Below are 24,748 nucleotides of genomic sequence, written 5' to 3'. Positions count from 1 at the left end.
ATAAATTTCCCTAAAAGATGCGAATTATACTCCAGTGCGACTTATATATGTTTTTTTCCTTCTTTATTATGCATTTTCGGCCGGAACGACTTATACTACGGAGCGACTTATACTCCGAAAAATACGGTAATCACGTTTCATCAAACATACAGTACAGGCCAAAAGTTTGGACACACCTTCTCATTCAATGCGTTTTCTTTATTTTTATGACTATTTACATTGTAGATTGTCACTGAAGGCATCACAACTATGAATGAACAAATGTGGAGTTATGTACTTAACAAAAAAAGGTGAAATAACTGAGAACATGTTTTATAGTCTAGTTTCTTCAAAATAGCCACCCTTTGCTCTGATTACTGTTTTGCACATTCTTGGCATTCTCTCGATGAAGTGATAACCTGAAATGGTTTTCACTTCACATTCACAACCTGAAATGGTTTTCACTTCACAGGTGTCATAGTTTTGATGCCTTCAGTGATAATCTACAATGTAAAAGTCATGAAAGTAAAGAAAACGTATTGAAATGAGAAGGTGTGTCCAATCTTGTGGACTGTACTGTATATTAACGTTGTTCCCCTCAGAGAAACTGGGTAAAGCACGGCACACTGACAAAGATTAACCTATTTTTATTATAACAATCTACAAGGTTAATACAGTTTGCTTCTCTTTCTTCCCCTCCATTTGTCTGCTTTCTTTTGTAATTCAAGTTATCTTTACATATATGTATTGTTGCATTTGAAAACATTGGATTGTTGATAGAGGTATATTATTATTATTCATTATCAATAGTGCTATTTCTATTGGTATTTTTATTACTCCATTTGTAGTGTAATAATTATTGTCATTTCTGTGTTATTATTATTTACTTCACTAACTGCTTCTTTGCTATCACTTTTGGTATCATATTTGTACATATCCTATTTGCTGATGTTTTTCTGTAGTTGTAGTTGTCTCTGTCTTATCCCCCTCTTGTCCCAGCAATTTCCCCCTCTGTCATCCTTTTTTCTTCTTCTTTCTATCCCCCTGTGCATCCGATCCAGCTGCGCCAAACATTAATATAAATCCTTTGAATAAAGTCAAATACAAGTACAACCATTTACCAAAATACAAATAAGGCAACAAGAGAAGTATCTCACACTTAGTTTGTAAAGTAAATCTGTACAGCTGATATGTGAGTCTACATCAACAATATCATTTGCCTAAGTGGCAGGACAGGTCAAAGAACAAATAAAAATACAAATTCATAGGTGTGAATGTTAGTGCTTGTCAGTCTCCCTGCCCCCTTTAAAAGTCACTATGTTGCACTTGTTCGCTTTGTAGAAGTATAATGGTTAAGATGCCTTATGTTATCTTTAGAATGATTTCCTCATCGCTTTTTGGATGCATTTTTAGATTTGTTTTCATTTCACTTAGAAAACATTTTTAATATGTCATGCAATTGTAACTAAGGTTGCTTAAGCTGCTGTCATATATTGTCATCATAATGTCTTTATAGATTCCAAAGGGCACGGTGACAGAAATCTCTGCTGCTGACAAGGCTGAAGAACTACGCAGGTGATGTTTAATCATTGTGTATTTTCAGGCAAAAGTGTCTTTGATAATTGGTTGACATAATATCATCCAATTGAACTACGTGTCCACGTTTTAAAGTCTATCATATCATATATCATATCATATCATATAAGAGCTGTCTCAAGGGATGCTCTCCTGGAGTAATATTGCCCTCTACTGGAAGTGTAAAAAGAAACAACAGCACCTGCAGAGGGAGCACATATCTTTTAGACCGGGGGTGTCAAACTCATTTTAGATGGGGGGGCCACATGGAGAAAAATCTACTCCCAAGTGGGCCGGACCGGTAAAATCACGGCACGATAACTTAAATATAAAGACAACTTCAGATTGTTTTCTTTGTTTAAAAATAGAACAAGCACATTCTGAAATTGTACAAATCATGTTGGGTTTTTTTTTTACAATTACCTGTTGCGGTTAATAGTATATGTAATTTATTTGTCGTTATTTATATTTTCTGAATAAATTATGTGATAATGTTCATCAGTCAACTCATTGGTGTTGATTTTCAATCTATCAAGAGAAAACAATTATATCAAAATCAAATTACAGTATGTTATTTATGTAGTTTGCTCATTTTCCTCGACTGATGTACTAACATCATCTGGTTTATTTTGTACATATGTAGCGTCATCTACAAAGAATTGCTATTGCGACATCCAGTGGACACATTTAGAAGAGCTGTTTCTTTCATTCAAAAATTTCAGGTTAATTTTTATACTTCGCAAACTCATCCCATGGGCCGGATATAATCTGTTCACGGGCCGTACGTTTAACACCTCAGTTTTAGACTATTGTTTATTGCCGGCCGCATAAACAAATTCATCTTAATGATTAGGATCCAGAGCACTAGAAGGGTGTAAGATTTTAATTAGATCCACAAATGATACTTGCCTACCCTATTCTAATAAGCAAAATAGTATACTAAACAAAATTCATTGGAATAAGTATTATTTATGGCATACAAATCCAAAAAGATACTTATCGAAAATCCTTGGAATGTTATTTCACTATCATATTATACTAAAAACCCAGGACGTTTTTCCACACACAGTTGTTTAAAATGAACTTTCTTGACAAATATAAAACAAATATAACGTTTTAATGAGTAGCTTTGTAAAATCTTAAATATCTACCCCTCTTTTTGCTATGCTTACAACATGTTCTAAGACCTGATCCTTAGAAGCACTATCTGCGTACATATGCAGTTATATTCTGATTTGTCTCTTTGCAGCCAGCAGAAACAGTTTGTGGGCCTCAGTTTCCCCACAATCTCCAGTGTTGGTCCCAATGCAGCAATCATACATTACAGGTGAGTAAACCCATGATTTCAGGTTATTGCTTTTATTTGCCTTGTTCTATATCAGGGGTGTCAAACTCCTTTCAGGTCAGCGACCACATTGAGGAAAATCTATTCCCAAGTTGGCCGGACTGGTATAATTATGACATGATAACCTAAAAACAGGGTTAAAAATAAAAATTAAATAAAAAATAGAGCAAGCACATTCTGAAAATTTTCAAATCGTAATTTTTTTTTATATTTACATGTTGCGATTAATAGTATTCTATATTCATTTGTCGTTATTTATATTTTCTAAATAAATGTTAATCAGTCAAATAAGTGGAATTTAGTCTAGTAGCGTTTTAAAATGCTCCATTGTTAGTTTTTTTATCTATCAAAAGATGAAGTTATTCATAATATCAAAATCAAATTACAAGATGTTATTAATGTAATTTACTAATTTTCCTCAATTGATGTACTAACACCCATCCATCCATTTTCTACCGCTTGTCCCTTTTGGGGTTGCGGGGGGTGCTGGAGCCTATCTCAGCTGCATTCGGGCGGAAGGCGGGGTACACCCTGGACAAGTCGCCACCTCATCGCAGGGCCAACACAGATAGACAGAACACCATCTGGTTTATTTTGTACATATGTAGCATCATCTACAAAACCCAAAACCAGTGAAGTTGGCACGTTGTGTAAATCGTAAATAAAAACAGAATACAATGATTTGAAAATCATTTTCAACTTATATTCAATTGAATAGACTGCAAAGACAAGATACTTAATGTTCGAACAGGAAAACGTTATTTTTTGCAAATATTAGCTCATTTGGAATTTGACAACTGCAACATGTTTCAAAAAAGCTGGCACAAGTGGCAAAAAAGACTGAGAAAGTTTAGGAATGCTCATCAAACACTTATTTGGAACATCCCACAGGTGAACAGGCTAATTGGGAACAGGTGGGTGCCATGATTGGGCATAAAAGCAGCTTCCATGAAATGCTCAGTCATTCACAAACAAGGATGGGGCGAGGGTCACCACTTTGTCAACAAATGCGTGCCCCTACTTATTTCAGCAAGACAATGCCAAGCCATGTGTGACAACAGCGTGGCTTCATAGTAAAAGAGTGTGGGTACTAGACTGGCCTGCCTGTAGTCCAGACCTGTCTCCCATTGAAAATGTGTGGCGCATTATGAAGCCTAAAATACCACAACGGAGATTTGAACAACTTAAACTGTACATCAAGCAAGAATGGGGAAATAATTCCACCTGAAAACCTTCAAAAATTGGTCTCCTCAGTTCCCAAACGTTTACTGAGTGTTGTTAAAAGGAAAGGCCATGTTACACAGTGGAAAAAAATGCCCCTGTGCCAACTTTTTTGCAATGTGTTGCTGCCATTAAATTCTAAGTTAATGATTATTTGCAAAAAAAATGAAGTTTCTCAGTTCGAACATTTAAATATCTTGTGTTTGCAGTCTATTCAATAGAAGTTGAAAAGGATTTGCAAATCATTCCGAAAGGGACAAGCGGTAGAAAATGGATGGATGGATGTATTCTGTTTTTATTTACGAATTACACAATGTGCCGACTTCACTGGTTTTGGGTTTTGTACAACAAAACTTGTGAATTTGGACTCATTTCATTAATCACACATTAAGTTAGAAGGGGATACATATTATTTCTGAACATTTATGTGCACCCACAAAATTTTAATGTGTCCCCATTACCAACAACATCTTTGACAATCAAGGCATGAACAGAACAATTCACATTTTGTTTACTATCACTAATAAGCAGCGAAAGTAGGTAGTGTCCGAACACAGAAGTGTTGTCGCTCCCTTAATACCCACATAGCTCCGCCCCCTCTGAAGTTACGTGTACTCTTGTGACATCCAGTGGACACATTTAGAACAGCAGTTTCTTTCATTCAATAATATCAGCTCATTTGTATACTTAGCAAACTCATCTTGCGGGCCGCATAAAACGTGTTTGCGGGCCTGATGTAGCCCGTACGTTTGACACCCCTGTTCTATATAATTTAAATGTCCTGTTTGCTGTCATCGTAGACCTTTACCTGAGACCAACAGAACGCTCACCGTCAATGAAGTGTATCTGATCGACTCTGGAGCTCAGTACATGTAAATAAAACGATCACACAATGTTACTTGACCTGTGCTTTGCTTTAAATGAACTTGTCTGGTCTTCGGCAGTGACGGTACCACAGATGTCACTCGCACCGTGCACTTTGGGACGCCGTCTGCATATGAAAAGGTACATTGGACTATTTACTCAGACAATCTATGCTGACGACTGACATTAAAGTACATAACTTTTCTAGTGTTTTGATGTAATTAATCCCATTCCTTATCTGTTTATTCTCTAAGGAATGCTTTACGTATGTACTAAAGGGACACATTGCTGTCAGTGCCGCAGTATTTCCCAATGGAACCAAAGGTAACACCAGAAAATATGAACTTAATTTTAGAGAAAATTATTATTTTTACATGCAGAAAAAATACATATAAATGGCAAATGCAATGGATAAATTATCTTTTAACATATTTTACCTTTATTGAAGACTTTTGTTGGCGATGAGTGGTGCCACTTGCATGCCATTTTTCTACTTTGCCTGGAACTCTTTCATGAATTCAATAGTGTTTCTCAGCTTCTTTATCGACGTGCTAACACTTGCAACTTTCTTTGGCCCCATGATGGGTTATTTTGCAGTCGTAGACAATAAAAAAGCGCACAGACAGGGTCACCAATGCATGATTCTTTAATTGGACATTACATTTTGTGGAATATTAAGCAGGCAAATGGACTAGTTTGTTACACGCATAGTTTGGTTGTATTATAACGGAGACGGTGTATGAAAACCATGGCAAAACTTTGGCCGGAATTTTTCATTTAAAACCGAATTATACCAACATGTGTCCTCCGATGTAGATCCCGCTAGTTTAGATGTTGTAATATTAGTGTACAAGTAGTGTGGACACATGGTGGGACGTGAAAAAAAATTGTGTGCATGCTTGACTGGAAACTTCCATTCACTTTCCAGGCCACCTGCTGGACTCGTTTGCACGAGCTGCCCTGTGGGAGTCGGGCCTGGACTACCTTCACGGTACAGGTCACGGCGTCGGCTGCTTCCTCAACGTCCACGAGGGACCCTGTGGCATTAGCTACAAGACCTTCGCTGATGAACCTCTGGAGGCAGGCATGATCGTCAGCGATGGTATGGCAGAAAAAGAAAGACATGGAAAAACCTTTTTTGACAATATTTTACCTGTCAAGAAACCTATCAGATTGGTCAAATTTATTCCTGTCACAGTTTCAGAGATTGCTCTTCAATTTAGTATTTTAAGGCATGTGTCATCTAGGTCACGGTAGTCTGCTATAAGGTTGATTGGAGCCTAGAGGGTAAAATAAACTATGTGAAAATAGAAACAGTAAATTTCGATTTTCAAATGATCTTCAAACCTTTTATGAATGATTTCCTTGTCAGAGCAATCCCATCCTTTGAATTTCTGAAATACTTCTCAACCCCTGGAGGGCGCCACATTGTTCGGAATCATTCCAGAAGCAAGAAAACACATATCGCAAGAAGTTTTTTTATATAGGAGATATTATTTTAATATACACTGTATTTTCAAAAGCATTTGGCCACCTGCCTTGACTCACATATGAACTTGAAGTGCCATCCCGTTCCTAACCCATAGGGTTCAATATGATGTCGGTCCACCTTTTGCAGCTATTACAGATTCAACTCTTCTGGGAAGGCTGTCCACAAGGTTGCGGAGTGTGTTTATAGGAATTTGACCATTCTTCCCAAAAGCACTGATGTTGGTCGAGAAGGCCTGGCTCTCAGTCTCCGTTCTAATTCATCCCATAGGTGTTCTATCACGTTCAGGTCAGGACTCTGTGCAGGCCAGTCAAGTTAATCCACATCAGACTCTGTCATCCATGTCTTTACGGACCTTGCTTTGTGCACTGGTGCACAGTCATGTTGGAAGAGGAAGGGGCCCGCTCCAAACTGTTCCCACAAGGTTGGGAGCATGGAATTGTCCAAAATGTTTTGGTATCCTGGAGCATTCAAAGTTACTTTCACTGGAACTAAGGCCCAACCCCAACTCCTGAAAAACAACCCCACATAATAATTCCTCCTCCACCAAATTTCACACTCGGCACAATGCAGTCCGAAATGTAGCGTTCTCCTGGCAACCTCCAAACCCAGACTGGTCCATCAGATTGCCAGATGGAAAAGCATGATTCATCACTCCAGAGAACGCGTCTCCACTGCTCTAGAGTCCAGTGGCGACGTGCTTTACACCACTGCATCCCACGCTTTGCATTGGACTTGGTGATTTCTGGCTTAGTTTTGCAGCTGCTCGGCCATGGAAACCCATTCCATGAAGCTCTCTGTGTACTGTACGTGGGCTAATTGGAAGGTCACATGAAGTTTGGAGCTCTGTTGCAACTGACTGTGCAGAAAGTCTTTGCACTATGCGCTTCAGCATCCGCCGACCCCTCTCTGTCAGTTTACGTGGCCAACCACATTGGTGGCTGAGTTGCTGTTGTTCCCAAACTCTTCCATTTTCTTATAATAAAGCCGACAGTTGACTTTGGAATATTTAGGAGCGAGGAAATTTCATGACTGGATTTGTTGCACAGATGGCATCCTATGACAGTTCCACGCTGGAAATCACTGAGCTCATTCTTTCACAAATGTTTGTAGAAACAGTGTCCATGCCTAAGTGCTTGATTTTATACACCTGTGGCCGGGCCAAGTGATTAGGACACCTGATTCTGATCATTTGGATGGGTGGCCAAATACTTTTGGCAATATAGTGTGTATCCAAAAAATGTACGTCATTAAAAAAACACCATCAGACACCAAAACGAATGAACTTAACTTGTTTAAATCAGCCTATTAAGTCATCTAGCAGCTGAAAAAATTATATAATGTATATTACTGAATAGACGATATGTCTAGTATTTTTATTTCTGATAGTCCCAATATGTTGACACGCACACAGGCAGAATGTACCCTCTTAATAATCTGTCATTGCAGCAACTCTTTTCTCACAGCCGTTTGTATGTCAGGTAACTCGCGTAAATAGCGACACCGTCTTGCTCCTCCCTCTGAGTACCCTCCTGCAGACCCTGACGTGCACCACCCAAAAATTGTAGCTTTGCGTCAGCAACGACACGGACCGCAGAGTCGTGACTGGTCAGTTTTTGCCGAGGAGGGTCCCAAAACACAGGAGAGTAGACGTTGTGCTTGAAATGCACAAATTATCGTATGAGATAAAACAACAGTGACTGAATATTTGCACATGCAAATTGATATTTATTTAATATCTTAGTGTGCTATAAAAATAATTACTAAGTGTTTCACCAAAATGATTCCCGAGCGCGGCCACCGCTGCTGCTCACTGCTCCCTTCACCTCCCAGGGGGTGTAACAAGGGGATGGGTCAAATGCAGAGGTTAATTTCATCACACCTAGTGTGTGTGTGACTATCAGTGGTACTTTAACTTCAACTTAAATTATTCTCCTTGTTGCATTTTTTCGTCCAGAAGAAGGCGCACAGAGTACGACGCTATTTTTAACTTTTACTGCTATTCTTGTGCTAACAACAGGTTAAATTCCGACATATTCTTTCTCGTGCACATACGTCTTTTTGTCTCACACGCAACACTTTCTTATTCTTCGTCAAACACTTTTCAGGCGCGGTATGTTCACGAACATGGGAACTCTGAACATTTAATAACACATTAACTTAAACGTAAACACCGGCAGGTCGCGACAATAGTTATTTAACAGTTTTGTTTATTTTCAATTACATAGCTCTCTCGTGCCCTATGTTCCGAAGTGCCGCATAGCGTTGCGAATTTGCCCGTGCTCTGCCGCGACTTGTTCAGAGGGTTCCACAGTTAATCGTCACTTCTTTTTTTTTTTTACTCTGGCTCATGAGTTAAATAGTCCACTAAAAGAAGGCTTATGTTTCTAAATGATTAATGCAAGTGCCAACAAAGATGTCGATGTTGTGGTTGTCATCACTCTTCACAAGAAGGTAAATATTTGTAATTTTCCTGAGGGAACTCTCCTGAAGGAATCAATAAAGTACTATCTATCTATCTATCTATATCTAGTCAACGACAGCTGTGGTTGCTCCTTCAGTACACACTGCATCTTAGTGTTTTGGAGGAGAATTACAAGTCACGGGCCAGCCACTGCGAAGATCTTTAAACAAATCAAGACGCCATCAAAGTATATACGCAAGAGTATATACCCGTCTTAATTGTGCGAGTTTGCATGAACATTCCAGACATGCTAAATGTAGATGCAAAACAGGGGTCGCAGAACAGTTTTATTCTTGATAAATCACATTGCGAGTGCTAAATGATTATATTTTCATCTTCTCCCATGTGGACGGTCTGATAATTAGCATATATTCTGCATATTCATGAAGACCGACACCAAATGGATTGTACTCATTATTCTGCTCACTTAAAGGCCTACTGAAATGAATTTTTTAAATTTAAACGGAGATAGATCCATTCTATGTGTCATACTTGATCATTTCGCAATATTGCCATATTTTTGCTGAAAGGATTTAGTATAGAACAACGACGATAAAGTTCGCAACTTTTGGTCGCTGATAAAAAAAAGCCTTGCCTATACCGGAAGTAGCGTGACGTCACAGGAGGAAGGATTCCTCACAATTCCCCGTTGTTTACAATGGAGCGAGAGAGATTCGGACCGAGAAAGCTACGATTACCCCATTAATTTGAGCGAGGATGAAAGATTTGTGGATGAGGACCGTTAGAGTGAAGGACTAGAGAGGCAGTGCAGGGTGTATCTTTTTTCGCTCTGACCGTAACTTAGGTACAAGGTCTCATTGGATTCCACACACTCTCCTTTTTCTATTGTGGATCACGGATTTGTATTTTAAACCACCTCGGATACTATATCCTCTTGAAAATGAGAGTCGAGAACGCGAAATGGACATTCACAGTGACTTTTATCTCCACGACAATACATCGTTGACGCACTTTAGCTACGGAGCTAACGTGATAGCATCGGGCTCAAATGCAGATAGAAACAACATTTTAAAAAACCCTGACTGGAAGGATAGACAGAAGATCAACAATAATATTAAACCATGAACATGTAAATACACGGTTAATAATTTCCAGCTTGGCGAAGCTTAACAATTGAAGCTAACTACGGAGCGGCGGCGGGCGTTGTAGCTTTCGACGACACCCCGGCCGCCATCAGAGTCGGCAAGAAACATATATTTCCCCAAAGTTACGTACGTGACACGCACATAGCGACACGCACGTACGGGCAAGCGATCAAATGTTTGGAAGCCAAAGCTGTACTCACGGTAGTGCGTCTGCTATCCAGCTCAAACAACACAACCTCCTGATTGTGTTGCTGTAGTCCGCCGCTAAAACACGGATTGCACCTACAACTTTCTTATTTGCAGTCTCCATTGTCCATTAAACAAATTGCAAAAGATTCACCAACACAGATGTCCAGAATACTGTGGAATTGTTCGATGAAAACAGAGCAGTTTGTATGGTGACACATTGGGTACGAATACTTCCGTTGCAGTCGTGACGTCACGCGCATACGTCATCATACATAGACGTTTCCAACCGCAAGTTTAGCGGGAAATTTAAAATTGCACTTTATAAGTTAACCCGGCCGTATTGGCATGTGTTGCAATGTTAAGATTTCATCATTGATATATAAACTATCAGACTGCGTGGTCGGTAGTAGTGGCTTTCAGTAGGCCTTTACGATACGCAATCCTATGCGCACCAGCTTAGTAGATCACTTTTGTGTGTACTATCAAGTTTGGACATGTTTTAATACATGCAAAGCTTAATTAGATCAGGCTGTCTCTGTCTGTGTATTTGTTAACCATATTCCTTGTTTTATTTCTAGAACCGGGCTATTATGAAGATGGAGCTTTTGGCATCAGGCTTGAAAATGTGGTTCTTGTTGTCCCAACTAAGCCCAAAGTAAGACACTGACTGAACTGAACTAAATCAATCCCCTGTAATAATATAATAATTACATACATAATGTATTTGGTGTCTATGTAGTACAATTACAGAAACCGTGGCAGCTTGACATTTGAGCCCTTGACTCTGGTTCCCATCCAAGTCAAGATGATGAACACAGAGCTGCTCACACAGAAGGAGGTAAAGCTTTTAATTGGTCGTGTTATCTACACTTGGTTTCAAATGACACAGTAGCCTCCTTTGTGCTAGCCAAGCCATTTTCCACAAACATAAGAGTTATTTACTGTAATAACCCAATTTTCCCTAAAAAAAGACATCTTGTAGTGAAGGTCTCGAGTTTATACATGCAAGCCAGCGGGTGGCACCAAGCAGCTTCTACCCAAGCGAGTCAGAGCTTTTCTTCCTGTCACACACACACGCACACACACACACACAAACGCGACCTGAGGCGATGCAGTGATTCAAAGTTTGGGAACGTTAACGTTTGAAGAGGTATGTGTTATGTACTGGGGGAGTCGACGACACAGACAACAGGGGGCGTAGTTTTGCTCAATGTTTATATATATATATATATATATATATATATATATATATATATATATGACAAAACAATACTCTTAGTAAACTAGAGAATGCAGTGTGACAAAAATCCAAGAGTGTGTATGTGTGTGACTATGTGTAGGAATTAACTGTTGAGTGTTACCGTAAATGTTGAGCAAGTCCTAAAGGGGGCAGGGCAGGCTCATAGATCCGTCAAACAAGCAGGAAGTCGGGGGCTAAGAGGGGCATAGAAGGTCTGTGTCCAAGCGGGAGGTCGAGTTCCAAGAGGCAGTCAGGGAGACAGAGGAAACAAGGAAAAAGACGAGACACACATCTTGTCAATTCGGGAACTGAGGTCTGGAGTAGGCTCGACAAGGAGGGCACGAGACAATCAATACAACGGGGAAGAAAACACAGAGCGAGAGTGAGCATAGAGCATGACGTGGCTAACTGTACGCAAACAGAATATTACGTTCTGGCACGGAACGCAGGTCTGCATTGGCTTAAGAGGCCCAGGAGGCTCACCAATCACAGGTGCGCTGAGTGCAGATTGATTGCAGCTGGGCCGGAGTGACGCATGCAGGAGATGAGCGGCCGTGGGCGTGTCCCGAGGTGCGCTTCGCGGTGGGCTCATAGATGAATGCGCCCGGGCCATGACAGTATGATACTAATTTTAATGATAATGATGATCAATATGGCAGTCTTTAAACAAGCGTAACGCTGCTAAGAAATACGACTTACGTTTTATTACAATCTACTCAGGTATTTTACTTATATTTAAACAAAAATGATTGTATTTAATTTTACTTTATTATTAAAATATACATTTTTTCTATCATGTTTGACTTAGTCTTTTAAAAATTAACATAAAAAATGCCTAAAGTTTATCTTATATAAACTGTATTTTAAAAAACCCTTTCATGCGAAGTGGTTATTTCAGTAGACAGCTATTAAAAGGCTTTTTTCTTTTGATTATCACGGGGATTGCTTTCTGGAACCCCCTGCAGAGGGTGAATTTCCACAAAGTAGGGGTGCTTTTTATTTTAGGATTTACAGTATATGTATATCGAAAGAAAACGGACGTTACGATGCAGGGTTGGTTGCATGAACAAAGAACACAGGAAGTGATCAATGAGTATAGGAGGAACAGACTAACAGCCAATCACATAATATCAACTATCAAGTTTGGTTGCGCCATCATGCGGTCTCGCTGTTGATTCTTTGCATGGAGTGAAAAGAGAAACCAGAAAGGAGTGCTGCAGAGGCGAATAAATTATCGATAAAACAGGAAACGTCACATCGACAGTATAGAAGTTTTTTAAATTTTTCAAAACTGACCATATCTCACCTTTTTTCTTTTCAACCCTAGTCTGTTCCCTACTTGGGTACTTGAAAACAACGGTAGGAACTAAAGTGCTGGACTGTATAAATAAAAAAAATGACAAAATATAACAAGATAATACTAGTTTTGGCCAGTAATATTTAAATAGTAATTACTCCATAACAATAATTCATTTCCACACTTCACTGTGGAAATGAATGAATGAATGGTGGATGGAACTTTTTTCGTCACTTACTGTTTGTCTTTGGTACACTAATGTATATATTTTAGGCCATTGGTTCTTTGTTTTATTTTTTTTTGCAAAAATATATATATATATATTTTTATATTGCTCTTTTTATCTTTGGTATGAACAATATGTAAACTCGAAGTTATTATTATTTTTTTGGTTCTTTGTTGTTGCTATTTTTGTATTACAACATTTTATTATTTGATCATGTTGTTCTGCATTTTAATCTTTTGTTTTGTGATTGTGTGATGTTTTTTGCCTGGACCCCAGGAAGAATAGTCTCCACTGCGGTGTAGACTAATGGGGATCCTTAATAAAATAAACTAAACTAAACTAAACTGTTCTTTTACAGAGAACAAGGAAATTGGATAAAATTGCTGTGTTGTGAAAAGGGGTAGGATTAATAAGCTCTGCTTCTTCCTACTCCTTTTCGGACGTGCCGTAATGAAACAACTGGAATTGTTTATTTTAGGATTTGTATGAATGTTTATTTTAGGATTTGTATGAATGTTCGAAATAAACTGAAACTGAACTGAACAGGTTTATTGCACTTCCTTCCAGTAAACCTGTAAAAAAAATGTTTTCTTGAGATTGGAGATTGTAATCAGAGGAAGGTTGCATTTTAAATAAAAATGTTTATGTTTGTTTTTCAGCTGGTCCTTATTTACAATAGGTACTAAAAAATAGCAATAATTATCGATATTGACCGATATTAAACATTAGCCCAGTCCTATCTGAAACTATTTTTTTTAATCACAAAAAACTTTACAATTTTTTTTTAAAATTAAACCTCTAACGTGTTGTGCACCCTAGTGGACATTTCACCACCTCCTTCAAAACTATACGTGGTAACACTTTAGTATGGGGAACATATTCACCATTAATTAGTTGCTTATTAACATGCAAATTAGTAACATATTGGCTCTTAGTCATTATTAAGTACTTAATGCATTATTATGCATGGCCTTATTATACAACCAGTAAGCCATTAACTAAGAGTCTTCCCTCAATAACCTCAGAATTATTGCTTATTAGTAACCCTAACCCTTATATGTTCCCCTAGTGTCCAAATAACTCTAAATTAAGTATGTGTTACTTTAATAAGCAAATAATTAATGCTGAATACGTTCCCTATACTAAAGTGTTACACTATGCGTAAAAAAAAAATACAATGTGAAAGATTTTCATGCTTGGAGTGTAATAAAAACACTTGGAAGTAGGTTATCATAATTCATGCATGAAAGAATGAAAAAAAAAAAAAAAAAAAGAGTCCCGAGTGGACAATGGAACACCTTCACTGACTGGCTGTTGGTGCGTTGCAGTGTGACTGGGTGAACCACTACCACAGAACCTGTCGGGAGGTGGTCGGAGCGGAACTGCAGCGTCAGGGAAGGAAGGAGGCGCTGGAGTGGCTCATCAGAGAAACCCAACCCATCATGTGAGCAAAAACATTGGCCAGGACTATTGTGCCAACTGGTGCTGTGCAGTCATCATTGTTTGTATTAATATTATTACAGTATATGTCTCTCCTTCCTCTGTGGCTCTTCTTTTCTAAACATGCATTGTATTAAGACTTTTATTAAAAGACCAGTGAAAACAATGAAGTATTCAGTTACTTTATCATCTATGAAATGTATCAAAAAGTGTGTATATTGTGTTGTGCAAAGAATTAGTCAGACAACACCATGGTAGAAACAGCTCTCCATTGAAGAAGGAAAATTACTCTGTCATCAATTCCCCCCCAAATGTTTTTAGATATCAGACTGAGAATATATTGGAGTTCTTGTGAGAACTCTGCCCCGAACTGCTCTGCCAGCGCTCACAAGCCCCTGAGGACCTCCACATCAAGTATTTCTCCTCTGACACGCAACATCAGACAAATTGGTAATAAAAAAATGTTGTGACATATCTTAATCTTATTTGGTGCAAAATTAACATTTGCGCTGCTAAAAACATTAAGTCACTACTTGCGACCTTTACTGATGTTTATCATGTTGTTTTTTAAAAAAGGGACAAAGACACACCTGGCAACATTTAAATATATAGGAATGTTCTTGGGAAAATAGGGACTTTTTATTTATATTTTTTTAATCACAAATCGCTGTAAAAAAATTGTTTTTAAAAAGCATGCTTTAATAATGTCCTTTGACTGGTACTCTAAGTGCCATAACAACTGAGCTATCCATCCTGAAAGAGATGGAGGGGCTGGCGAAGATTTTAACAACAGTTTTACTCTTCTACAAGTTCACTAGTGTAGTTTCAATGAATATAGTAATTATTAAAATAAAAGGTGGGTCTTAAAGCGGTACTGCACTCTTTTGGGAATTTTGCCTATCATTCAAAATCATTATGTGAGACAATAACACAAATGATAATGATAAATGGGTTATACTTGTATAGCGCTTTTCTACCTTCAGGGTACTCAAAGCGCTTTGACAATATTTCCACATTCACCCATTCACACACACATTCACACACTGATGGCGGGAGCTGCCACGCAAGGCGCTAACCAGCAGCCATCAGGAGCAAGGGTGAAGTGTCTTGCCCAAGGACACAACGGACATGACTAGGATGGTAGAAGGTGGGGATTGAACCCCAGTAACCAGCAACCCTCCGATTGCTGGCACGGCCACTCTACCAACTTCGCCACGCCGTCCCCGGCATATGTCTTTATTTTTATATGCATTCTAAATATTAAATAAATGTGATTAAAAGTCCGCTTACAATGGAGCCTACGGACGTCGCTCTATGTTGCCTATGAAGCCCTTAAAAACATCCAAACACCTCCATTAAGGTTTTATATACTACATGATGTAAGTATATATGTAATGTAGTAACAGGCACATTTATAACATTTCATATGTACGTATTTTGATCATTTTAGGAATATGTGGGTAGGTTATACCCACATATGCGGTCCTCTCCAAGGTTTCTTAGTCATTCACATCAACGTCCCACTTGGGTGAGTTTTTCCTTGCCCTTATGTGGCCTCTGTACTGCGGATGTCGTTGTGGCTTGTGCAGCCCTTTGAGACACTTGCTATTTAGGGCTATATAAATAAACATTGATTGAAAAAATGCATCACGTTTGCCGTTTTTTTGCCCCCCAACTCCATCACTGATTACTGCTCAATTCATGAGCCAACAAACATAATAAAACATCGCTTACTGTTAAGTTTCACTCTTCTACTCCAAAAGGACCCACGGACAACTCACGATTTCCAACTGACCCACTTTTTATTTTCCAACTTGAAGCATAGTTGGTTTCATTTCAGTTGATCTTCAAATAATCATCAGGTTGCAAACCTTCAAACCACAGAAACAGAGATGTTAATGTGATTACACAGATATTTTCAAACAATGTTTTACAAATGCTTTTAAACCTCTGAATAATGTTTTAAACTTTCTACATAATGTATTAACTTTAAACATTAAACCATGAGCTTTGACTTTAAACCTTTTAGCTTAAACCATTTAACATTTTAACTTCAGCTTTAAACTTTTACGTGTGCTTTAAACTGGTCAAACACAGTATGCAGTCAGTGCTCAAAGTGATACAACTTGAACCCAGCAGTTTAAACACACAAATTAAGATAGTTGAGTAAGCAACTTAACAAGCTTGCAGGTACAAGTCAAGCATATCAAACAAAGCATTTCGATCGTCATCAAATGAAGCATATTCACCGACCATTGGTGTGTTTGGAGAAATTTGTAGAGTGGATCTTGCGGTTGTGGCTGCTTGCTGTTCTTCCTTGCATGCAGCTTGTTTGGTGAATGAGTCTGACTGAACCTCCTTCCTTTCCAGGTGCCTTCAATCAGTAATTGTGGCGGCCATTTTACCTTGGCATTCTGGGAATTGTAGTTTTCAATGATTTTGACCATTACTGACACTTCTGAGTTTTTAACGCCACACTTACTGTACAAGGTCTGCTGTCATTAGGATGCTGACTGCTAGGGTGCCCATTTAGATGAAGAATGACTCATAATCCTTGCAAAGATTCGGGGGATTAGAACCAAGCATTTTTTCGTGTCGTCCTGGACAATTCAAGGTCTAAAATGGCTGTCAAAGTGTAGCAACTTGTCGGATTATGTCTTCATCCTTCTACTATCAAAGTGAGATGCATGCTTTATTATCCGGAATATACTTCCACAAGCTCCGACGCGAGAAAGCAACTCACCAGCCTTTGATGTCACCATTGGCACACAAGCTAGTGATCACGGCGCCACTACAAATAGTTTGTTTGTGTTAGCGCTTATAATAACAATACCACTAATTAACTTCCATCCATCCATCCATCTTCTTCCGTTTATCCGAGGTCGGGTTGCGGGGGCAGCAGCCTAAGCAGGGAAGCCCAGACTTCCCTCTCCCCAGCCACTTCGTCCAGCTCTTCCCGGGGGATCCCGAGGCGTTCCCAGGCCAGCCGGGAGACATAGTCTTCCCAACGTGTCCTGGGTCTTCCCCGTGGCCTCCTACCGGTCGGACATGCCCTAAACACCTCCCTAGGGAGGCGTTCCAATGGCATCCTGAACAGATGCCCGAACCACCTCATCTGGCTCCTCTCCATGTGGAGGAGCAGCGGCTTTACTTTGAGCTCCCCCCGGATGACAGAGCTTCTCACCCTATCTCTAAGGGAGAGCCCCGCCACCCGGCGGAGGAAACTCATTTCGGCCGCTTGTACCCGTGATCTTGTCCTTTCGGTCATAACCCAAAGCTCATGACCATAGGTGAGGATGGGAACGTAGATCGACCGGTAAATTTAGAGCTTTGCCTTCCGGCTCAGCTCCTTCTTCACCACAACGGATCGATACAGCGTCCGCATTACTGAAGACGCCGCACCGATCCGCCTGTCAATCTCACAATCCACTCTTCCCTCACTCGTGAACAAGACTCCGAGGTACTTGAACTCCTCCACTTGGGGCAAGATCTTCTCCCCAACCCGGAGATGGCACTCCACCCTTTTCAGGGCGAGAACCATGGACTCGGACTTGGAGGTGCTGATTCCCATCCCAGTCGCTTCACACTCGGCTGCGAACCGATCCAGTGAGAGCTGAAGATCCTGGCCAGATGAAGCCATCAGGACCACATCATCTGCAAAAAGCAGAGACCTAATCCTGCAGCCACCAAACCGGATCCCCTCAACGCCTTGACTGTGCCTAGAAATTATGTCCATAAAAGATATGAACAGAATCGGTGACAAAGGGCAGCCTTGGCGGAGTCCAACCCTCACTGGATACGTGTCCGACTTACTAATTAACTTACTTAACTTAATCGTCTTCGTCCCTGACGGGACATAAGGCTTCGACGATCTGCCTCCATCTGGACCGGTCTTGAGCAACATGCTGTGCCTCGCCCCAGGTTAAGTTCATCTCCTTCAGCTCAGCTGTCACCGTACACCGCCACGTGTTCTTGGGCCGGCCTTGCTTCCTTTTCCCAGGTGGAGTCCATCGTCGTGCGTTCCTGGGGATGCGGCCTTGGTCCATCCTGAAAACATGCCCAAGCCATTGGAATCGGCGGCATTTGATCTCTAGCACCACACTGTTGCACTTGGTCTTCTTGTATAGATGTGCATTGGATATTTTCTCAGGCCAGAAGATTCGACAGTTTCCTGAGGCATCCATGGTGGAAGGCTTCGACTTTTGTACAACGATACAGATTTTACATTACCGTTGTAAAGTCAGACCTTTGTTCTTAAAGGCCTACTGAAACCCACTACTACCGACCACGCAGTCTGATAGTTTATATATCAATGATGAAATCTTAACATTGCAACACATGCCAATACGGCCGGGTTAACTTATAAAGGGCAATTGTAAATTTCCCGCGAAACTTCCGGTTGGAAACATCTATGTATGATGACGTATGCACGTGACGTCAATCATTGAACCGGAAGTATTGGTACCCCATTGAATCCAATACAAAAAAGCTCTGTTTTCATCTCAAAATTCCACAGTATTCTGGACATCTGTGTTGGTGAATCTTTTGCAATTTGTTTAATGAACAATGAAGACTGCAAAGAAGAAAGTTGTAGGTGGGATCGATGTATTAGTGGCTGGCTGTAGCAACACAACCAGGAGGACTTACTTGGATAGCAGACGCGCTAGCCGACGCTAGCCGACGCTAGCCGACGCTAGCCGCCAACCGCATGGATGATCGGGTGAAGTCCTTCGTCCTTCTGTCGATCGCTGGAACGCAGGTGAGCACGGGTGTTGATAAGCAGATGAGGGCTGGCGTAGGTGGAGCGCTAATGTTTTTATCATAGCTCTGTGAGGTCCCGTTGCTAAATTAGCTTCAATGGCGTCGTTAGCAACAGCATTGTTAAGCTTTGCCAGGCTGGGAATTATTAACCGTGTATTTACATGTCCATGGTTTAATAGTATTGTTGATCTTCTGTCTATCCTTCCAGTCAGGGATTTATTTATTTTGTTTCTATCTGCATTTGAGCCCGATGCTATCACATTAGCTCAGTAGCTAAAGAGCTTCGCCGATGTATTGTCGTGGAGATAAAAGTCACTGTGAATGTCCATTTCGCGTTCTTGACTCTCATTTTCAAGAGGATATAGTATCCGAGGTGGTTTAAAATACAAATCCATGATCCACAATAGAAAAAGGAGAGAGTGTGGAATCCAATGAACCCTTGTACCTAAGTTACGGTCAGAGCGAAAAAAGATACGTCCTGCACTGCCTCTCTAGTTCTTCACTCTCACTTTCCTCATCCACGAATCTTTCATCCTCGCTCAAATTAATGGGGTAATTGTCGCTTTCTCGGTCCGAATCTCTCTCGCTGCATTGTAAACAATAGTAAAGTGTGAGGAGTCCTCCCTCTGGTGACGTCACGCTACTTCCGGTACAGGCAAGGCTTTTTTTTATCAGCGACCAAAAGTTGCGACCTTTATCGTCGTTCTCTACTAAATCCTTTCAGCAAAAATATGGCAATATCGCGAAATGATCAAGTATGACACATAGAATGGATCTGCTATCCCCGTTTAAATAAACACATTTCATTTCAGTAGGCCTTTAAGCTATATTGCTTGGACTTCCAGATGGTGTGTAGCCTAGCAAAAGCACCCTGTGCCTTTTCGAGTCTTGCTCTAATGTCCTTTTGTGCAGAGTTGTCCTTACTGACGAGACTTCCCAGATAGGTAAAGTCCTCAACATAGTCGAGATACCACTAATACTTGGTTAATAGTCACAAATGGAGTATTGTTGGTGGTTTTTGGATGGTTATTTATTGGGTTTTATGGGCGAAATAGAGGACCTCCCATTGGCTCCATTGTAAACATACTTTTATTTACGTGTATTTACGAGTTCGAGTACATTATAACAAAATAATCCGTTGTGTTGTCTTAATAATGATTGTAAACGATAGGCAAAATTCCCCAAAAAGTGTGGTTCCCCTTTAGGTTAAGTAGCCTGGCGAGGTACATTTGTTGTATATTATTAGCAGGATTGTCAGGATCTCTCACGACTGTGGGCTTTCTAGGGCTGGATCATTCGCTTTGCTTGCATTGCGCTTCATACGCCTGTTTGCTCTTTGTGCACTTCACGCAGCTGCACATTTTCATTTTTTGTGTACCCTGTCTTTTCCTGCCGTCAGTGTGTGAATGTGTGTGTGAATGGGTGAATGTGGAAATAGTGTCAAAGCGCTTTGAGTACCTTGAAGTATAACCCATTTACCATTTACCATTTTCCTTAGAGATGTCCGATAATGGCTTTTTTGCAGATATCCGATATTCCGATATTGTCCAACTCTTAATTGCAGATTCCGATATCAACCGATACCGATATATACAGTCGTGGAATTAACACATTATTATGCCTAATTTTGTTGTGATGCCCCGCTGGATGCATTAAACAATGTAACAAGGTTTTCCAAAATAAATCAACTCAACAGTACCACCTCCCTGAGAGAGCATGAGGAGGTTGAAGGGGGCAGGGTTGGGGGGGGGGGGGGGTATGGTGTATAGTGGGGGGTGTATATTGTAGCGTCCCGAAACAGTTAGTGCTGCAAGGGATTCTGGGTATTTGTTCTGTTGTGTTTATGTTGTGTTACGGTGCGGATGTTCCCCCGCGAAATGTGTTTGTCATTCTTGTTTGGTGTGGGTTCACAGTGTGGTGCATATTTGTAACAGTGTTAAAGTTGTCTATACGGCAACCCTCAGTGTGACCTGTATGGCTGTTGACCAAGTATGCCTTGCATTCACTTGTGTGTGTGTGTGTGAAAAGCCGTAGATATGTGATTGGGCCGGCACGCAAAGGTAGTGCCTTTAAGGCATGCCCCCAATATTGTTGTCTGGGTGGAAATCGGGAGAAATTCGGGAGAATGGTTGCCCCGGGAGATTTTCGGGAGTGGCACTGAAATTCGGGAGTCTCCCGGGAAAATCGGGAGGGTTGACAAGTGCGACTGGGAGACGCAACTCCTCTGTACTTCTCCCTACGTCCGTGTACTGCTCCGTACAGCGGCGTTTTAAAAAGTCATACATTTTTACTTTTTGAAACCGATACCGATAATTTCCGATATTACATTTTAAAGCATTTATCGGACTGCCGATATTATCGGACATCTCTAATTTTCCTTTAATAAAAAGGGCTTCTTTTCTGCACTTGCCTGACGCCTCTCCATCCCGTGGTCCAGACAAACGTCGAAACATAACGATGATGCTGCTAATGCTTATAAAAATGTCTATTGTACGCATCTATTTTTCTTATTTAATTTGATCATTTGAGTTTGCATTTTTTCACTATACAAGTTGAAAATATTATAGTATATAATATATACCAGGGGTCACCAACCTTTTTGAAAGCAAGAGCTACTTCTTGGGTAGTGATTAATGCGAAGGGCTACCAGTTTGATACACACTTAAATAAATTGCCAGAAATAGCCAATTTGCTCAATTTACCTTTAACTCTATGTCATTATTAATAATTAATGATATTTACACTTAATTGAACGGTTTAAAAGAGAAGAAAACACGAAAAAAAGGACAATTAAATTTTGAAACATAGTTTATCTTCAATTTCGACTCTTTAAAATTCAAAATTCAACCGAAAAAAAGAAGAAAAGAACTTTAAAAAACATTTATGAAACATCATTAGTAATTTTTCCTGATTAAGAATAATTTTAGAATTTTGATGACATGTTTTAAATAGGTTAAAATCCAATTTACACTTTGTTAGAATATATAACAAATTGGACCAAGCTATATTTCTAACAAAGACAAATCATTATTTCTTCTAGATTTTCCAGAACAAAAATTTAAAAAAAAAATTCAAAAGACTTTGAAATAAGATTTAAATTTGATTCTACAGATTTTCTAGATTTGCCAGAATAATTTTTTTGAATTTGAATCATAATAAGAAATATTTCACAAATATTCTTCGTCGAAAAAACAGAAGCTAAAATGAAGAATTAAATTATAATGTATTTATTATTCTTTACAATAAAAAAATTGTTTTACTTGAACATTGATTTAAATTGTCAGGAAAGAAGAGGAAGGAATTTAAAAGGTAAAAAGGTATATGTGTTTAAAAATCCTAAAATCATTTTTAAGGTTGTATTTTTTCTCTAAAATTGTCTTTCTGAAAGTTATAAGAAGCAAAGTAAAAAAAAATAATGAATTTATTTAAACAAGTGAAGACCAAGTCTTTAAAATATTTTCTTGGATTTTCAAATTCTATTTGAGTTTTGTCTCTCTTAGAATTAAAAATGTCGGGCAAAGCGAGACCAGCTTGCTAGTAAATAAATACAATTTAAAAAATAGAGGCAGCTCACTGGTAAGTGCTGCTATTTGAGCTATTTTTAGAACAGGCCAGCGGGCTACTCATATGGTCCTTACGGGCTACCTGGTGCCCGCGGGCACCGCGTTGGTGACCCCTGATATATACTGTAGTTAGTTTTGCCCTATGTTTTTGACTTGAGTGCCTAGAATGAGCTTCCCAAAAAGTCTGTGCATGTTCCTGCAGACATACTTAATGTTGAGGGCCGGTATAGATTTTGGCTATCCTGTGTTCAAAATCATATTGCAACAACACCCTAATAAGGACAAGCGATATAGGAAATGGATGTCATTCAGCACAGTTTTGCTTCCAACTCCCATAACAATATTACACACTAAATATGAAACACATGAGAAGTACCGTGCGTAAACTATCAAGCGTGTAATGATCGCACTTGTAGATGTCAAAGACTAAATCACAACGGAAAATCAAACACATAATTGCAGAATTCCACAATTCCCATGATGCATCTTTCCCAAGACCCACACGTGTTCCGAAGTTTGTAGACTTTAAATCTGTCAGCTTTCCAGCTGTGCCGTGCTGACGGTGATGACATCATTACGACACACACAAAGTTCTTCCAGAGCCACAAAAAAAACAAACCGTTTTCACGTCTGCGGTGGAATGTAGCACCATCGCAGACTACTTCCACTTCCAACACCACCTTCTAAAGTTGCATGTAAAAAACGGGAGGGTCCAGGATGATGCCGCTGTGGGGGTCCTGGGCGTACTCCTCGATGGACGGTGGCGGCGGAAGCCCGGCTCGCCTAGTTTGGTCTTCTTCGTCCTCCTTGGCCCCCACAGGAAGTGGGTTGCTGTAGATGTAGTAGATTCTGGAGTTGTCTTTAGCTGCGTCTGCCCTCCTGAAGAAGGCCATTGGGTTGATGAAACTGGTTGACCTCCGCACCGCTCGGACCGCTACGGGGTCCGCTGGCTCACCTCGGCTCACTGCGCTCTCATAAATATGGGCCCTCTTTGACTGCCTGATGAGAAAGAGGCCACAGACAGACTGTTATACAAATGTGTGTGCATCTGGAGAGTATTCACAGTATTCACATGTTGGTATGTCACAGCCTTATTCCAATATGGAAGAAAATTCATGTTTGTCCTCAAAATTCTGCAAACAGTACCACATAATGATTTTTTTTTTAATTTTGCAAATTTATTCAAACTAAAAAAATGGAAAAATACCCTCCCTACAGTGAAGTAGGGGTGGTGGTAGCATCATGCTGTGGGGGTGTTTTTTTAGCGGCAGGAACTGGGAGACTAGTCAGAATAGAGAGAAAGATGGGTGGTATAGTTTGGTTGGTAGAGTGACCGTGCCAGCAACTTGAGGGTTCCAGGTTCGATTCCTGCTTCCGCCTTCCTAGTCACTGTCGTTGTGTCCTTGGGCAAGACACTTTACCCACCTGCTCCCAGTGCCACCCACACTGGTTTAAATGTAACTTAGATGTTGGGTTTCACTATGTAAAAGCGCTTTGAGTCACTAGAGAAAAGCGCTATATAAATATAATTCACTTCACATAATGACAAAGTGTTTTTTTTTTTAATTTTGCAAATTTATTCAAACTAAAAAAAAATGGAAAAATACCCTCCCTACAGTGAAGTAGGGGTGGTGGTAGCATCACGCTGTGGGGGTGTTTTTTTAGCGGCAGGAACTGGGAGACTAGTCAGAATAGAGAGAAAGAGCTCGGTTGGTAGAGTGGCCGTGCCAGCAACTTGGGAGGTTGCAGGTTCAATTCCCGCTTCCGCCATCCTAGTCACTGTCGTTGTGTCCTTGGGCAAGACACTTTACCCGCCTGCTCCCAGTGCCACCCACACTGGTTTAAATGTAACTTATATATTGGGTTTCACTATGTAAAAGTGCTTTGAGTCACTAGAGAAAATTGCTATATAAATACAATAAAGGGACATGGGGGGGAAAACATTTTTTTAATAAATTTGTTATTTTTATTTATTTTTTTAGACATGTA

At 39.9% G+C, this 24,748-nt stretch overlaps 2 protein-coding genes across 4 annotated transcripts in view; one reads left to right on the top strand and one right to left on the bottom strand.

Annotated features, from left to right (window-relative positions):
• The window catches only part of xpnpep1 (X-prolyl aminopeptidase (aminopeptidase P) 1, soluble), a 67,946-nt gene extending 53,328 nt beyond the window's left edge, over positions 1–14,618 (top strand). For both annotated transcript variants that reach the window (XM_062033380.1, XM_062033381.1), the window contains 9 exons: positions 1,496–1,554; positions 2,804–2,881; positions 4,921–4,992; positions 5,065–5,125; positions 5,239–5,308; positions 5,913–6,086; positions 10,811–10,887; positions 10,972–11,070; positions 14,324–14,618. In XM_062033380.1, coding sequence (XP_061889364.1) covers positions 1,496–1,554; positions 2,804–2,881; positions 4,921–4,992; positions 5,065–5,125; positions 5,239–5,308; positions 5,913–6,086; positions 10,811–10,887; positions 10,972–11,070; positions 14,324–14,443 — 810 coding nt within the window. In that variant the 3' untranslated portion in view covers positions 14,444–14,618. The remainder of the gene's footprint in view (positions 1–1,495; positions 1,555–2,803; positions 2,882–4,920; positions 4,993–5,064; positions 5,126–5,238; positions 5,309–5,912; positions 6,087–10,810; positions 10,888–10,971; positions 11,071–14,323) is intronic.
• A 7,845-nt stretch (positions 14,619–22,463) lies between these two features.
• si:dkey-246e1.3 (uncharacterized) overlaps positions 22,464–24,748 on the bottom strand; it is a 90,998-nt gene continuing 88,713 nt past the window's right edge. For both annotated transcript variants that reach the window (XM_062032382.1, XM_062032381.1), the window contains exon 3: positions 22,464–23,758. In XM_062032382.1, coding sequence (XP_061888366.1) covers positions 23,443–23,758 — 316 coding nt within the window. In that variant the 3' untranslated portion in view covers positions 22,464–23,442. The remainder of the gene's footprint in view (positions 23,759–24,748) is intronic.

Source organism: Entelurus aequoreus, linkage group LG22 (assembly GCF_033978785.1).
Source record: "Entelurus aequoreus isolate RoL-2023_Sb linkage group LG22, RoL_Eaeq_v1.1, whole genome shotgun sequence".
NCBI classification, from domain to species: Eukaryota; Metazoa; Chordata; class Actinopteri; order Syngnathiformes; family Syngnathidae; genus Entelurus; species Entelurus aequoreus.
This window is presented reverse-complemented; position numbering and strand designations above follow the sequence as displayed.